General features: G+C 36.4%; 2 protein-coding genes and 1 pseudogene across 2 annotated transcripts; 2 read left to right on the forward strand and 1 right to left on the reverse strand.

Moving 5' to 3' along the window:
• Window positions 1–251: 251 nt before the first annotated feature.
• On the forward strand, window positions 252–835 carry LOC145571873 (large ribosomal subunit protein eL42 pseudogene; annotated as a pseudogene).
• Window positions 836–11,583: 10,748 nt separating this feature from the next.
• On the forward strand, window positions 11,584–12,489 carry LOC145571875 (uncharacterized). Its single transcript, XM_081630908.1, has 2 exons — window positions 11,584–11,757; window positions 11,941–12,489. The coding sequence occupies exons 1-2, from the start codon at window positions 11,658–11,660 to the stop codon at window positions 12,294–12,296; spliced, it is 456 nt and encodes a 151-aa protein (XP_081487034.1). The 5' UTR covers window positions 11,584–11,657; the 3' UTR covers window positions 12,297–12,489.
• Window positions 12,490–12,516: 27 nt separating this feature from the next.
• Window positions 12,517–15,207, reverse strand: LOC145571874 (nucleoside diphosphate kinase 2, chloroplastic-like). Its single transcript, XM_081630907.1, has 7 exons — window positions 14,813–15,207; window positions 14,661–14,717; window positions 14,452–14,538; window positions 13,832–13,912; window positions 13,628–13,740; window positions 13,483–13,532; window positions 12,517–12,787 (listed from the first exon to the last, which is right to left on the reverse strand). The coding sequence occupies exons 1-7, from the start codon at window positions 15,047–15,049 to the stop codon at window positions 12,720–12,722; spliced, it is 693 nt and encodes a 230-aa protein (XP_081487033.1). The 5' UTR covers window positions 15,050–15,207; the 3' UTR covers window positions 12,517–12,719.
• Window positions 15,208–15,276: the final 69 nt, after the last annotated feature.

The following is a 15,276-nucleotide window of genomic DNA, read 5'->3' on the forward strand; positions in this document are numbered from 1 at the left end:
ATTTAAGATCGAAATACCCAATTAACCCAAACAAGAATAGACTTTACCGGATACGACATGAACCCGACTCGACCTGACTTAACTCTACCCGACGGCCGACCAAAACAATCGGTTCCCCCAAATCCCCAATTGCTCTAATACAAGTCCTACAAAAAGTCATTAGTTTCCGTGGGCTTATCCACAACACTACTAGCATCATCTCATCAAAAAGCCCACAACTTCAAAACCCTAATCACCGTCAAAACAAATAACCCCTAATTTTCTCTCTCATCCATTCTATCTCATCTCCACCCCCATTTCAATTTCTAGGGTTTCTGCCTTCTCCTCCAACAATCTGCAAAAATGGTGAACATCCCAAAAGTGAAGAAAACCTACTGCAAGAACAAGGAATGCAAGAAACACACAACCCACAAAGTTACCCAGTACAAGAAGGGCAAGGACAGCTTAGCAGCGCAAGGTAAGCGTCGTTACGATCGCAAGCAATCTGGTTATGGAGGTCAGACTAAGCCTGTTTTCCACAAGAAGGCTAAGACTACCAAGAAGATTGTTCTCAGGCTTCAATGTCAGACTTGTAAGCACATCTCTCAACACTCCATTAAGCGTTGCAAGCACTTTGAGATTGGTGGTGATAAGAAGGGCAAGGGTACTACCCTGTTTTAGATCTATCATTTTCTCTCTCCTCGCTTTTGTCTTGCGAAAGTTGGAGGTTTAATTTTAATGGGTTTTAGTTTTTTTTTTGGTAATTTTCGTTTTTTTGTTTGCAATTTTGTTGGAGATTTTGGTTTTGTATGGATTTATTTCGTGAAATCAATCAGTTTGAACTCTTTATAATTTATTGATTATTGCCTCTTTGATTGTTTTTGTTGTTATTATTATTATATTTTAGATGAAAAATCTCGATATTTGAGGTTGTTTTGTTAATTTGTTGATATAATTTGTGTGGAAAAATTCATTTAGAGCTGCTTAAAATGAAAAAGATGGGTTCTTTTAGATAGTTCAGTGATTGAAGAGAAAGAGTGTTTTGAATGTCAGGGTACAATCACCTTAAATGCTTATTGTGCTGCTAGAATTCGAGTATTCGCGGTGTTTGATCCTCGGTTGCTTGATCTTTGTAGTGGTATTGCATTATGCTGAATATTGCTTATTGAGTGTATGATACCAGAAATATACTTAGGCAAGGTCATTATGTAGTCATTGAATCTCGTAGGACTGAAAATGATGCCTTGTCTGTGTATCTGTACCGCCATTGCTGGATCATAGAATGTTTGATTCTGCTTGGTGTGTCATCACTTTCACTGATTCGTGAATGAGATGATAATGCAAATAGTGATTTTCGAAGGTTATGGAGTAATGTTGTATTGAGTGAAGGATTAGATGGTGAGCCATACTGGTTTGAGATATCACTAGGGATTTCAAAGCCGGTACACAAAATACACTGAGGCACACAAATTAATTGCCAATTAAATCAGAAATGAACTTTCATATCATTATATATTGTAAAATTACAAATAATTAGAAAATTTTGATTTTTTTGCATTTTTATAAAATGACACATTAAGTGGACTAATCTAGTAGCTACTCAATCCATTTTTCTTCAAGTTGTTGTTTAAGTTGTGCTCGTATCTGCCAAGTGTTCATCAATGTTAGACTAGAGACCAAGACTGAGGCTACATTCACAAAGGTTTAAAGTCTATTAGATGTGCTCGAACCGATTTGTTTTTTCTATCGGCTGCCAATCAGTCATTGTAATGAAGGGGGCATAGCTTGCTGTGCGGCACTTATTTCATGAGAAGATTGGTGGTGGTGATGGCTGCTGTGTTCTGTACTGTGATGATGCCTTGCTGATGGATTATGTTTCTTAAGGGTTGACTTTGCATGATGAGCAGTAGAATGGTGGCTATGGGGTGGCTTAGCCTGATGATGTGTTTGTTCTTGGTGATGATGAGATAAAGGAGTATTGTGATGCGTTCCATGATATTGATGAGCAGGATGGGCATGATTTCGGTTATCATGATGAGGTGCTGTGGTGTGGGGTCTATGGACTGTTGGCCTGTGATATGGTGTTGTGCGACGGTGAGTTGCTGGAGGGTGACGTCCATGGTATATCGTTTGATGGCGAGCTGGTGGTAGGTGGTGCCTATGATATATTATTCCATGGCGATGGTAGGTCATGCCCCGATGGTGGGTTGGTTGTTCATGGCTGCGGTTTCTTCTTCTCAAGTGATGAGGTAGCGTATGATGGTTCCTTAAGAATGGCCTCCTGTGATGATGCAGGGCTGGATGGCCGTGGCCATGATGTCTTCTATGATGATGGTGTCTGTGGTGGTGATGGAATATTGGCGGGGGATAGATAGGTGGGAAAAAGGGGTGTGGATGCCAGGGACCCCATTGGTGATGAAATTGCCGGTGGGGATGTTCTGCAGAATGGTGATGTTCGGAAGAGTGGTGCCTATGATGATTTGGCTCCAAATGATGATGTTCGGGCGAGTGGTGCCTATGATGGACCGGCTCCCAATGATGATGTTCGGGCGAGTGGTGCCTATGATGGACTGGCTCCCAATGATGGTGTCTGGGAGAGTGGTGCCTATGGATTGGCTCCCAGTGATGATGTCTTGGTGAGTGGTGCCTATGGATAGGCGGCCAATGATGTTCTCTCATATGGTGATGGCGATGGTGATGTGGTCGCAAGAAGAACTTGTGCGGTGGTCTATGCTTGTGTGGTCTAAACTTGTGAGGCAGCTTAGGTTTGTGCGGGTGTGGCCTGAACTTATGTGGCATCTTATGACATGGATGGCACGGTGGAAGAATTATCCTCGGTGGCAAATGATAAGGTGGTAAGATAGTCTTGTGATGTGGCATAAAATGTGGCAGTAGAAAGAGTTCATGTGATGGCGGTGGGGATAGAATTAGGTGGTGGTATGGTGGCGGTGACATGGGCACACCTTCAGGTGGTGGAGACATCGTTTGTGGAGGAGGTGGCGGTGGTGGCAGTGGGAGTGGTGGTGGATAGTAGTTATCATTAGTAGACATGGTCACCGACGGAAAGGTGAGAAACACAAAAGCAACGAGTAGCGAAACTAGGAGGGATGCCATTGATGACTGATGAGAGAGATGACTAATGAGAAGAGCGAGAAATGAGAAAAGGTTAACTTGTCTTGGGTAAGTGTTGTTGGATCTCAATCTGTAGAAATGTCCTTAACTTTTAATCATGATTAGGGCAAAATACACGGCCCTTTTTTGGGTCAGCAATCTTTGTTGAAGTTACCCTTCAAATTAGGGTATTGCCTGTGTAAATTACTCTACCTATCAACTGGATTATAGTACTTGGGTGAAATATTGTAGTAACTTTTTGTCACAAGCTTGAAATGATAGATGAATCCCACCAAATATGACGGCTACTTGTTCACGTTTAAGTTTTTTTTTTTTTTAACTTTTTCATTTGGTAATTGCCTCAAATTTTGATTAATAATATGGCTTAAAAGTTAGTGGTTGATTACCAATAACCAAATTATGTTCAAATATCTGCTAAATAAAACGGCATTTGCTCTCAAAAGTGATCTTGTTTTTGGATAGTATAATTTCCACTTATCTACAATAATTGGGGAGGATAAATTAGGTAAATCTTTGTCTAAAATGTTACCTAATTTGTAACAATTTATATCTCCAAAAATTAATTACTCCCTCCATTTCATAATGTTAGTCCCATATGGAATCAATCACATAAAATAAGAAAAGAAATATATTTGGAATCAATATTAAAGTACAACATAATTCATAATTAGTTTACCTTATTTAACTTTTTAAATTTTTTATTAGGAAAGCACAAGTTATAATTGCATAATTTAAAATAAAGATTTCCTTACTTAGAGTAATGTCACCAATCCACAACTTATTATTTAAAAAAAAAATCAAGTTATAAATGAAATATATTCAATATGGGTATATCTTTTTTAAACGCCCAAAATAGTATATGAGACTAGCATTATAAAACGGAGGGAGTAATTCGGAAATGATAGAATAACGCTTACGAGTCCCTTTGATCTGCTTCTCGATTGGTGCGTAGTTGTTTTTCCTACATCTCTTGTTAATCTACATATTTTTAATTATTTGTCTTTTTAAACTTGTAGTATAAGGATCCGTTTTATTTGTCAATTTGGCATAAGCTAGGTCATGCAAGTCCACATGTCATGTCAATGGACTTTGTAATTAAGCGAGTCGTGTCTAGAATAAGAAAAGGATAAAGGCCTTATTTGATAAATGGCTTTTGCTTGGTTTGTTTTTATTTTTTTTAATTTTTATTTATTTTTGTTGGCTTTTGGTTTTTAGTTTTTCATCTTGGTCAAACAACCAAAAAACGTATTTGGTAAATGGCTTTTTTGTTGGCTAAAAACTCAATTTTTCGCCAAAAACAAAAGATTAGTCTTACTAGCTTTTTGGTATTGGCTTTTGGATTTTTACCATGAAAGCTACTTTCTTATTATTACTTTTAATTAACTAATAATTGATAATTAATAATTAGTAATTAGTAATTAATATTTAACAATTAGTAATAAATAATTAGAAATTAGAAATTAGTAATTAGTACTTAGTAATTGATAATTAGCAATTAGTAATTAATATTTAATAATTGATGATGAATAATTAATAATTGATAATAAAATTAATAATGAATAATTAATATTAATTATTTATAATTAATAATTAGTAATTACTGATAAATAGTAATTAATAATTTATTATTAATAATGAGTAATTAGTAATTATATATTAATTATTATAACTAATTATATTTATTAATAATGATACTTAACTATTAATAACTAATAATAATTAATAAATAGTTATCAATAACTAATAGTTAATAATTAACAACTATTAATTCTTAATTAGTAAAAAATATTATTATTATTATTATTATTATTATTATTATTATTATTATTATTTGCAATGTATATTACAAAGTTAATAAAATATTTCAATGCCTTTATAAGTCATTTTATATAAAACAACCAACAACCAACCTCCAACTTTACCAAACATATTTATTAACAGCTAATAGTCAAACAACCAACATAAAAAGCCAATACGAACAGCTGGTCAGCTCAGCCAAGAGAAACAACCAGCTGCCAACAACTAATTGCCAAACAAGGCCAAAGTTGTGTTATATAAAGCTTGTTTTTAACAAAAGCCATATATAAGCCGACTCGTTGTATTCCTATAGCATTTTGCCAAAATTTGAAAATGATGTTCATATAAGATTCATGACATAGTAGTGTGTTGGACATATTGTGCTAAGTTTGTGGCAATTTGTCAAGTCATTTTCATGTTGTGTCTAATTGACTCTTTTGTTAGCAGAATAAATTATTAGGAAATGAGATAATAATACTTATAAGTCCCTTAAAACTTGTTCCGCAATTGTTTTTTAATCGTTTTCCCACATTTCTTGTTGGCCTACATACTTTAATTATTTTTGCACTTTCGAAATAAAAAGTTATACTTTATGGATCCTCAAGTTGGGCACGGGCTAGGGTCATGCTAGTCTATGCGTCATGTCAGTGAACCTTTTACTTACGCAAGTCATGCCTAGATGGTCCAAAGGAAGTTGCGTCGTGCATAGTTCATTGTGAACTTTTTAAAATAGGAGTCATGCACAAGTTGGCTCATCGTGCTCCGATTATACTTTTGCCAGTTTGAAAATGAGGGAGTTGAAGAGTATAGACTGGGAAACATCTTCACCAAAATTTGCAACGATTAATATTGTACACTAATTTTCTTCAACAGAAACTTACATAATCAATCAGATTTAAGGTGTGTTTTGTGTTCACCTTTTAAAAAAGTTTCAAGGCTAACTAGTATCGATCTAATAAACATAAGATAAAAATCATTAATAATCAAGTCTAAATATAATCTAAAAAGTTAAATGTTGTAGATTAACAGCTTAAAACTAACATTAACATTGCCTAAACAAATAAAATAACCCAAATTGCACAACGCAACCCAATATTTGTAGAAATTGATATATATACTCGGATGTACCGTACACTCAGGGTCATTTGCTCATTTAATCAACAAAGGAGCAAATAATATTTTTACTTATTTATTAATTGAATGAGCAAATGACTCCAAGTGTACGGTACACCCGGGTGTACATAATAGACTCTCCAATATTTTTGTAAGCGTAATTTAAAAAATTTTGAGCTTTAGCAAGAAAAATGAAGGGGGTTGTTATTTGTCGCTCCCATTTTACCGGGTAACGCTCCCCTTTTTTCTTGAAATTCCAATTTTACCCCTAATATATAAATACGGTTTTTCCTTCCCAACCAACATTTCTCACTTCTTTACTTCTCTCTCTAACTTTCTTACTCTCAAACTCTCTTACTCTCTAACTCTCTAAAACAATTTTTTTTAAAAAAAAAAAAATTCCAAAATTGTTCTTCAATTTTTAAAAAAACAACAATCATCATAAACACAAAAGAAAATGGGTGATTCGAGGCGGATTAGGCTGAGATTCGGAGGGAGGACCTTCGGCGGCGATGGTGGAGACGAGGTATTTGTTTTTTTTTTTTATTTTCGGATCCAGGAACTTCCGCCCAAAAATTCCGGAAGTTCCATGGAGGATCCGCCTGGAATTTCCGGATCCTCCATGGAACATCCGGAAATTCTGGGCGGAAGTGTGACATCCGCCCAGAATTTCCGGATGTTCCATGGAGGATCCGGAAATTCCAGGCGGATCCTCCATGGAACTTCCGGAATTTTTGGGCGGAAGTTCCTTTTTTTTTTTTTTTTTTTTTTGGCCCGTTAATAAAATTGATAATTTTTTTTTTTTTTTCAGATTTTGGTTTTTTTTTTTGTTTTATTGAAGTGTTATGGTGATTATTGTTGATATTATTATTATTGTTGTTGTTATTATTGTGCTTATTATATTTTAAAAAATATGATAATTTTTATTATTTTGTTGATATTAGGTTTTTATTATTAATGTTAAGGTTATTGTTGTTGTTGTTAATTTGTTTTTTTTTTTTTTTTTGGATTTTGTTATTTTGAAGTGTTATGGTTAGTATTATTATTATTGTTGTTATTATTATTGTTGATATTATTATTATTATTATTATTATTATTATTATTATTATTATTATTATTATTATTGTTATTATTGTTATTATTATTATTATTATTATCATTATTATTATTATTATTATAATTATTATTAGTGTTATTATTTTTAAAAATATGATTAGTATTATTATTAAACTAATTTGATATTAGGGTTTTCATGGTTATTGTTGTTGTTTATTTTTTTTTTTTGTTGTTGTTGTTGTTGTTGTTGTTATAATAATATTATTATTAGTGTTATTAGTAGTACTATTATTAATATTTTTAATTATGATTAGTATTATAGTTGTTGATATTAGTGTTATTATTATTGTTATTATGGTTATTGTTGTTGTTGTTGTTGTTAGTTATTGTTGTTGTTAAGGTTATATTTGTTGTTGTTAATTTGTATTTGTTGTTGTTTTTGTTGTTGTTATTATTATTGTGGTTATTATGGTTATTGTTATTACTAAAATCGGATTATTTTTTAATTTTATGTAGATCGAGGGTTCTGGTGCTCGACATGCAATATCACGACGTCTGAATGCGTCTGTTAGGAGACAGACATCTCGATCTTCACCGGTTCAGCCCGAGCAGCAGCAATACGGGTCTACTAGTGGTTGGTCGAGAGGCCAACAGTCTGGTAGTAGTCGGCCCTTGTACTCTGCAACTGGAGCACCCATATCTGACGAGGAAGACGAATGTTCGGGTAGTCATGCTGGTGACCGGGATGAAGAACAGGACCCTCAGGATTTCCATATGGTATATAGGGGTCAGTTTGGGAGATTTGTTGGTAGTGGGTCGAGTCAGCCTACTTCCAGCTCTGCAGAGGCATGGTTAGTGCAGGAACCGATGCCGGGTGGGCCTGAGGATGGGTAAGTTATCCCTAGTTTTGGCGGTCACGTGGCACGGTATATCTGGATGGAGCAGGAGCGTAGTGTTTTGCGCTGTTTGAGTAGGACAAAGTTATGTTCTGACTTGTGTACTTGGCGAGGCCGTCAATCTGTGGAGGCCATTGCGGAGATTGATGCTAGTTGGTTGTCTCACTTGCCCGGCCTGATGTTTAAGAGACTTGATTGGCCGTTGATTTCTGCTTTTGTTGAGAGGTGGCAGCCAGATACGAACACCTTTCACATGCCATTTGGGGAGATTACGATCTTGCTGCACGACGTGTACAACATACTTGGGTTACGGGTTGCAGGCAATATGGTGTCCACTACTCCTAGCACGGACGTGTTACGGGACGAGTGCTCGGTCACCATGGATATGACTCCAGATGATCTGTCTGAGGTTTGAGGCACAAAGACCATTTGGCAGGGTAGTGGGGTGTTGACTGATAAGATTTTTGAGTCGACATTGGCGGTCGACCGGGATTTTAGTGAGCAGCTTGATGCATACTTGTGGTTAGTGCTTGGAGGTACACTGTTTGTAGACAAGAGTGGTAACCGTACGCATCCTTCCTTCCTCCACGAGCTATGTCACACGGATGTCCCTATTAACGAGTATGCTTGGGGAACAGCTGCACTGGCCTACTTGTATCGGCAACTGGGCACGGCATCACGGAAAGGTGCTGATTCGATTGCTGGTTGTCTCACGCTTCTGCAAGCGTGGATTTACGAGTACTTTCCGTGCTTTCGGCCACAGCAGGGTACCTTGACCCGGGACCTTCAAATGCCTCGTGCGTCTGCTTGGGATGTAGGAGCGGGATGTCCTAGCAAGAACCTGGAGCGCCTGTTAGCTTTTCGTACTAGGATTGATGCGCTTACCGACCGTGAGGTGAACTGGCTACCGTACGGAGCTGATCCTGCATTACGAGTGCCCCCCACTTTATTCATTGGCTGCATCCAGTACCGTAACATCATTGAGCCGTACATGCCTGATAGAGTGGTCCGCCAGCTTGGTTTCGTGCAAGGCATTCCCCGCGAGATCATCAGGCCAGAGAAGGCCAAGAGGCCGACTAACTTGAAGATGTATCGGGTAGACTTCCCGACTGAGATGACAGCTGTGATGTGGAACAGGTTTGTCCCTGGGGTATCTCAGAGTGTTGTTTTAGGTGCCCTACCCAGGCTTAGTGCTGCAGCTCCTTCGGTTGCGCCCGGTTACATGCAGTGGCTGTACAGGTTTTCTCACCCGCGGGTATCTCCAGGTCCAGGAGTTACAAGCAACCTGCCTGAGCGGACTAACACTGATTACGTAAGTATTAATTCTTAATATTATATTAACAATGACTTCTATTAATTTTTGTGTTATAATATGTTATTGTTTTATTTGCAGTGGATGGGTCGGTCCATGGAGATTCACCAAAGAGCACTAGCTGAGTATCCTGAAATGTCGAGTGAGACTCGAACAATGACTGAGCAACTTGTATTTGATTGGAAGTCAAAAATGGGACTTTAGATTATTTTGATTAGATGTTCTGTTAGTGATGGTTTTAATTATGTTATGAACTTATTTGTATTTTATTTTTAAAAATGTAATGTATAAACTGGACACTTATTTTATTTTATATTTGATGTTTTGTTGCATATCATGTTTGTTGCATATCATGTTAGATTAAAAGCAAATACAAATGTTCAAAGTTAGTGAATGTACATTACAAACTACCTAACTAATGCATCCCACATGTCCCTTCTCAATTGATATGCTTGATCCCATCCGTTGACACTATCCTCGTGGTGTTCCGTCCACCAACCGGCGATCGGCGGGAGTGGTGAATCAGGTACAAGGTCAAGACGGATAAAATGTGATCCACCAACTGTAGCAATCACAAACTCTCTAATGTTGGCTCTCAACTCTGCAATTGGTGGTGTTACCAAAATGAAGAATCTGGTTCGTCCAAAATTTCACAAATTTCTCCTTATGACAAAGCCATGTTCGGACATCTCCATCCTGAAGTCATTTCGGCAATTGTAAATGTGTCGGATGTTTGGATGATCATCAGGAAATTGCTCGGCAATAGTGGACATGATGTTACGGGGAGCAACCTTGGACTTTGTCATGTCCCGCACAACCTGTTTTGCACCCGGACTCAATCCGCTCACTTTACGGTGTCCCTCTGGGTACACAATCATTGGGTGGTTATGTTTCCCGGTGTGATCATTTTTCGCAATGATCTTCCAACTTTCGGTGCTGACATCATAATATATCTTGATGTAGAATGGACAACCATTAGCTTTGGTTTTGGTGTCCTTCCGTATCGCGTTCTCCAAATCTCTCGGCTTGCTCCTTCGTGACCGATCACATCGCAAATACCGATACGACCGACCATAAATGGTTTTGTTATAAGACGATTTCACCAATATAAATCCCAATTTTATGGAAACACCATCAGCCCATGTAACAGCATCGTCAAATGTAGGAAAAAACGTATCGGTGACAAAATTCCCACTATAATTCACACGGTCACCGTCTTCCTCAGATTCCATATCCTATACAAATTAAACAAAACATGCTTTATGTCAAAATAATAATAATAAAAACAATAATAATAATAATAAAAATAAATAAATAATAATAATAATAACAATAACAATAATAATAATAATAATAATAATAATATTAATATTAATATTAATATTAATATTAAAATTATATTTCTACTAATTAATAATAACAAAATCAACAACAACAACAACAATAAAAATAACAGCAACAACAACAATAATAATATCAACAACAACAACAATAATATCAACATATTAATAATAATAATAATATTAATAATAATAATAATTAAACATATTACTAATAATCATATTAATACAACAAAATTACATTAATTATCAAATACTAAATCACAACAATAATCACAAGACATATGTTGATAAACGTACTTAACAATTTAAAAAAAAAAAAAAAAAAAATTTTGGGACATCCGCCTAAAATTTCCGGATGTCCCTAGGTACATCCGCCTGAAATTTCCGGATGTACCATGGAACATCCGGATTTTTTAGGCGGATCCCAACTTCCGCTTGAAATTTCCGGATGTTCCATGGTACATCCGGAAATTTTAGGCGGATGTACCTAGGACATCCGGAAATTTTAGGCGGATGTCCTACTTACCGAAAATTAAAAAAAAAAATACTTACAGAATGATCCGACGCATTCTCCGGCGTACGTATGTTCCACTCGCCGTCCATGACCCAAGACCCGTCGGAAAATTTAACGATTTTTGAAAATAGAAATTTTAGGTGTTCGTGGGGACCGATTTGGTTGCAAGGTCGTGGGGACCGATTTTGGGAAGCTCGGGACAACAATGTCGTGAAGTAAGGGTACCGTTTCATGTATGGTGTCCAAATGGGGAACAAGTTCATTTTTATAACCCATATTGCATAAAGGGCATAGTGGTAATTTCAAGAAAAAAAGGGAGCATTACCTGGTAAAATGGGAGCGACAAATAGCAGTTGAGAAAATGAAGGCGGGATAGTAATTGGGTGTACAATATTTCAACAAGTTTGGTGAACAAGTTTCCCGCTCTATGCTCGTAAACTCCCTCATTTCCCCCTTTTCATTTTTGAGAATACACAGATTGAAGAGAGAGAAAGTGAGATAGATTTTGAAGAGAGATGTTTGGGAGGATTAGATCGTCGCCGTCACCAGTGGAATTGTTGGAATTAGAGCGTCTTCCTTCCAAGCTTCTCAAACACGATTCTCTCTCCATCTATGGTATCAACCCTTTTTTCCTTACAAAATTGATTTAGGGTTTTTAATTTGATGCTTCAACTTTACACTCAATTTGATTGATTTCAATTTTGTTGAAATTTTAAAAAATTTAAATTGACCAATTCAACTGCTGAAATTTTGTAATTTGATTGATTAAGAGGTTTTTCATTGAGCTTTTTGATGCAGAATCGACGCTTGTGAAGCTCAAGCAAGGGTCTCAGCGTAATCTTAGTCCGACAACTCAAGATTCTATGGAGTTTGAATCAAATTCGATTGTTTCCGAGGATTCTTCCAAGGTTTCGGGGTTGTGCGGCGAGCAAGGACTATTAATTGCCTGTAATACTGATAGTTCTTGTATGGGTGTTTCTTCGAGTCCTAATCAGGAACACAAGATAGGCAGAGAAATCTCGATACATTGCCTGTTTTCCAAGTATGCTACTTCTCGAAAAAAAGAAGGGGCAGCTGGTGGTAATGGTGGTTCTTCAGGGAGTATCTCTACTTGTTCGAGTGATTCTGAATCGACAGGTTGCTCAAGGCTCTAAGCTCGCAGAAGTCTGTAATCTCCTATACTCGACAGTGCTGTTTGGGAAGGGTGTACAATGACTGTAACAATAATTAGGGTTATTGTAATGTTTAATGGTGTTGGTTAATCTGATAAATATTGCCATTGTATTGTCTGATTCAACGTTGGAATTCTGAGCAATCAAAAGTGATAAACTTCACAAATTGTTACAATTGTAATGTGTGATAGAGTAATGAATAGTCAGCAATTTTATTACAGCAGCAACTTGTATTTGATTAGAAAACTTGTGATTGTCTTTATAGATGTAATACACAAATCTTATACTGTAGAAAAAAAAAATACATTTGTAGCACATGGCAGAATGAATGTTTTAGCCAGTGCAAACAAGGCCTCAAAACTTTGCAGCGCTCTATCAGTACAATTGCAAAATTGGGTCAATAGATCATTCCCTCAGCCACGGTGCTTGAGCAGGGGTCCATTGGCATATTTCACCTTCTTTAAACCACAGACCTGCAATGCGAGTATAAAGTCAGATACAAATATTCAATTCTTCGGCATTACAATTCTCCAAACCACCACCAGCCCAAAAAGTAGGTTGATAGACATTGCTATCCTTTCAGAAAAATGTCTTGCTGCAGAAATTCATCAACAGTTGCAGCAGAGTTATGTTGCTTTTATAGCTTCCTCGTCAAGTGAGAGTTTCTTAGACTCCTAATGTCACACACTTACACAGAGTAGGAAACACACCTTCATATATGTCATGTTGATCTCATCACTAAAAGTTTTTGGAGGATAGATTAATAAAGGCAATTTCAAGAAATCACCAATTCATGTTAAATCCTTACTCAGCAAGCAACTGTTCTTAGCAAAATTACAGGTAGTTTCCTACTTTCCTGATCTCTATATTCGAATAATACCAAATTGACCTCCAGTACTTGAGTTTCTATTCACTAGACAGAAAGTCAGAAATGTACCATCTTAAAATTGCCGGACACAAACTTCATTGAACCAACTTGCAGATTGTTATGTAACACATTGGTAATAAACCATAAATCATTTAGAGGGCCACAAATGCATCAAAAAAATAGGCTATATACAATGTCACGTAGTTAGAATTTTAGACCCATTAACCAAACATGACAACCATTAAGTAATTCAGAGAGAAAGCCTCAAGATGAGTAAGATTGAAGCATAGAAGTTCTAACCTATTTCACGCTTTCCATTGTCAGGGCTATCACTTCCATGAACCACATTCCTGCAAGTATTAGGTAGAGTTAAGAGCAGTACATTGCATTTTCTAACAAAGCATCATGAATCTGTCACTATAACAATTTAAGTTAAAAGACCGACCTTCCAGTTTGAACAGCAAGATCTCCCCTAATAGTTCCAGGTTCAGCTTGAAGAGGATCTGTGGCCCCTATTAGCTTGCGTGATGATGCAACAACTCCAACACCCTCCCAAGCCTAGAATTCATCAAACATAGCCTCAAATTTCTACTTATATCCCAACTCCAATATTGCATGTAAGAAGACCATAAAGGTTAATAAATCTTACCATACACACAACGGGACCAGAAGTGATGTATTCGATCAGCTTCTGATAAAACGACTTTGAACTTAAATCCTTGTAGTGCTCCTGTGGATATTAAGGCAAATAAGAACCCACCAAAACTCAACAAAGACAATATAAAAACCCATTCTTTCAGTGATCTCTAGTCAACTTCTTTGCCACCCTAAGGGTCCATCTAATCAAGAGGCCTGTATCCCCGATTCCAGTTACTCTTATGCAGTAGGAATGGATATTAGCCTTATTAGGATGATATCTTGTTTTCTCACAGTAATTGAATATATATTTTCCAATCAGTAAAATTAAACTTACCCCTTTATTTCGTCACATTCTAACAATTGAGCTTGAGCTTCATACAACCCAACATAATTTAATTATATATAATCAATTAAAACAAAAGTGTGTTTATTTTACTAGAAGAAACCTTAATTATTCTCAAGCTCACAATAAGCAACCAATTCTCATAAATTAGACATATTCATAACAAAAACATCGAATTAACCAGGCACAGAACACCTAAAGTCCTAATCTAGCAAACAATATCCCCAATTTATCAAAAGAAGCAAGAAAATTCTTAAAATAGAATTGACAATATTATATAATTATACCTCAGCTAATTCTTGGGGGCATTGATACATCTTCAACCCAATCAACTTAAAACCCTTCTTCTCAAATCTTGAAATAATCTCTCCAACCTAAACAAAATTGAATTTCATCAATCACCCATTTCAGCAAATCTTCAACCCAATAAAACCCATAATTTTTCTATTAATTAAAACAAACAGATTAAAAAAAATCAATCAAAATTAAAACATACAAGGCCACGCTGAACCCCATCTGGTTTAATCATAATGTAGGTCTCCTCAACTTGATTCTGCAATAACACCAAGAAAAAAAAAGAGAGGTGAAATTCAAAATAATTTATCCAAAAAAAAGTTAAAAAGTGGAATTTAATGAAGAAAAACAGACCATTGAAGCAACTAAGTGAGGAAGAAAGATGCGAGGTTTGAAGGAATTCTTTCGGAGAGGAGAGAGAGTTGAAAGAGGGCATTTTGTGGAAAACAGATGGGATTGTGAGTGAAATGCAGCTAACTTTTGGTGGTTGTTGCGGCGGAAGAGGAGGTTTTGGTGGTGGGTGGGTAGGGAGGAGTTTGGTAGTGATGAAATGCAATTGCAAGGACTGCTTAATCCACTTATTGTTTCCATTTTCTCTCTCTTCCTTCAACCAAAAACTAACAATGGTGAAGATGATGAGAATTTTTTTGGGTTTTGTGTGAAATTGTGGGTTGTGTTAGGAGTTTAGGATATGGGTTTTGTTTGCTCTTTTGAAGTCACAAATTCACTCGCAAAACCCTTGTTTAATAACATTGAAAATGTGGTTAATAGTGTAACTTGATCATTGGAGAGAAGAAAATTAAACTTTAAGAAAACGG

This window comes from Chenopodium album, chromosome 12 (genome assembly GCF_948465745.1).
Source record: "Chenopodium album chromosome 12, dcCheAlbu1.1, whole genome shotgun sequence".
NCBI classification, from domain to species: domain Eukaryota; kingdom Viridiplantae; phylum Streptophyta; class Magnoliopsida; order Caryophyllales; family Amaranthaceae; genus Chenopodium; species Chenopodium album.

Coding starts and splice junctions, on each gene's coding strand:
- LOC145571875 (XM_081630908.1), top strand. CDS start 11,658: ATGTTTGGGAGGATTAGATCGTCGCCGTCACCAGTGGAATTGTTGGAA. Junction 11,758..11,940: donor CGATTCTCTCTCCATCTATG/GTATCAACCCTT, acceptor TTTTTGATGCAG/AATCGACGCTTGTGAAGCTC.
- LOC145571874 (XM_081630907.1), bottom strand. CDS start 15,049: ATGGAAACAATAAGTGGATTAAGCAGTCCTTGCAATTGCATTTCATCA. Junction 14,539..14,660: donor ATGGGGTTCAGCGTGGCCTT/GTATGTTTTAAT, acceptor AATTTTGTTTAG/GTTGGAGAGATTATTTCAAG. Junction 13,741..13,831: donor CTGGTCCCGTTGTGTGTATG/GTAAGATTTATT, acceptor GATGAATTCTAG/GCTTGGGAGGGTGTTGGAGT.